A 1,509-nucleotide genomic window follows, 5' to 3' on the forward strand; every position below is an offset into this window, starting at 1 on the left:
TAGAACTGGAGGGAACAGATCTGCCATTCCCATTCAAATCAACACCAGTTCATCTGTAAGTTCAAACCAGACTCAGTACTGAAGAGGCTGGTTTGACTCTGATTGGTGCAGCTACCTTTTCACATCGACCAATCACAGGTCATGCTTCTCGAAAATGCCAAAGACCGTCTATGTGTTAGCAGAGGAATCACTCCGCAGTAAAAACCTCAGCCTCAGAGAGAGAGGAGCAGTGTTAAACTTTGGGTTTGAGTTTAATTTGGTCCAAATTAACTTTCTTATGTAAATAGAAACAGAACAAATGGGGGGTGTTTAAATAAGACTGTCCAGTAAAACTATGTGATGAAAATGAAAATGTGTTTAACCCCATTTGTTCGTTTCTTATTTCTATTCTATTTTTTCTTTGCTGTATCCTCACTCTGTTTCCTACTGCAGCAACCTGATTTCCTCACAAGCATCAATCAAGTTTCATATTTTTAACCCAAACACATTCGGATCAGACTCCGGTCCGTTTCTGGTTCCTGGAAGTAGATCCAGAACGCTCGATCGTGCCCCCCCCCCCCCCACGCGGTCGATGTGATTGGACGGCGGTGCGTCTACTGTCTGAGCTGATTGGACGGTTTGGTGAGGAGGCTGAAGGCGGAGCTGCTGTTGGAGACGAAGTTCACCTTGTTCCTGTCTGGAGCCTCGAACACGACCGAGACACACCGCTGACGACTGGAGAGAGGGAGAGAGAGAGAGAGAGAAAGAGAGAGAGAGAGAGAGAGAGAGAGAGAGAGAGGGAGAGAGAGAGAGAGAGGGAGAGAGAGAGAGAGAGAGAGAGAGAGAGAGAGAGATTAGCTGGCTATCGGACCAGAGTAACCAACCCAAATTAAGAAACACCTTGGCTATAAAGGCTTTGTAGTTCATTGATCAACCTGCTCCAGTCTCCATGATGGAGGAACAGTGTGAACTGTGTGTTAGTGAATAAAGTGTAAATGTGTCTGAAGCAGCTGTCAGCAGAGAGCAGCTGAGTCAGCTTGTTGTGGTGTGGCTGTAGATCCATTCAGTAACGTTCTCAGTAAAAGTGAATAGTGTGATAAGGTGGATTTGTTTCCAAATGTAGGTTACTGTGACACAGTAAACTGTCTTGTCTTTAGCCCTAGTCTCTACTCCAAAACATGAAGAGTTGGAGCTTGAGAAGAGTCAGCTCAGGTTAAAGGATCAGTCCGGTGTTTTTTAATGCATTTCTTACCGTCTACAAATCGTATGAAAATAACAAAATCAACAATGTGTTCGCTCTGCTCTCGTTACTTTCTGACTTCCCACGTTCCCTTTAGCCGTCAACCTGGAAGTCATTGGCTCCAATTGTAAGATAAAAACCTTTAAATCCAGCTCACAAAGACATCGTTTACATTTAAAAAATCACTAGCTGTTACCATGAAAAGTCAGACTGTTGTAGTTATTACCAAATAAAATTCAAATGGGAACAAATTCTTCATTACGCCGGGGGACTATTTTCTGTGCTACGGA

General features: G+C 43.8%; 1 protein-coding gene across 2 annotated transcripts in view; it reads right to left on the reverse strand.

Annotated features, from left to right (window-relative positions):
* Window positions 1–579: 579 nt before the first annotated feature.
* Window positions 580–1,509, reverse strand: part of LOC139640228 (protein FAM117B-like) — a 3,142-nt gene continuing 2,212 nt past the window's right edge. For both annotated transcript variants that reach the window (XM_071514406.1, XM_071514407.1), the window contains exon 4: window positions 580–714. In XM_071514406.1, coding sequence (XP_071370507.1) covers window positions 594–714 — 121 coding nt within the window. In that variant the 3' untranslated portion in view covers window positions 580–593. The remainder of the gene's footprint in view (window positions 715–1,509) is intronic.

Source organism: Centroberyx affinis, unplaced genomic scaffold (genome assembly GCF_046629955.1).
Source record: "Centroberyx affinis isolate AG114_WGS23_722 - 3 ecotype Tasmania unplaced genomic scaffold, CSIRO-AGI_Caff_v1 ptg008707l_1, whole genome shotgun sequence".
Lineage (NCBI taxonomy): Eukaryota > Metazoa > Chordata > Actinopteri > Beryciformes > Berycidae > Centroberyx > Centroberyx affinis.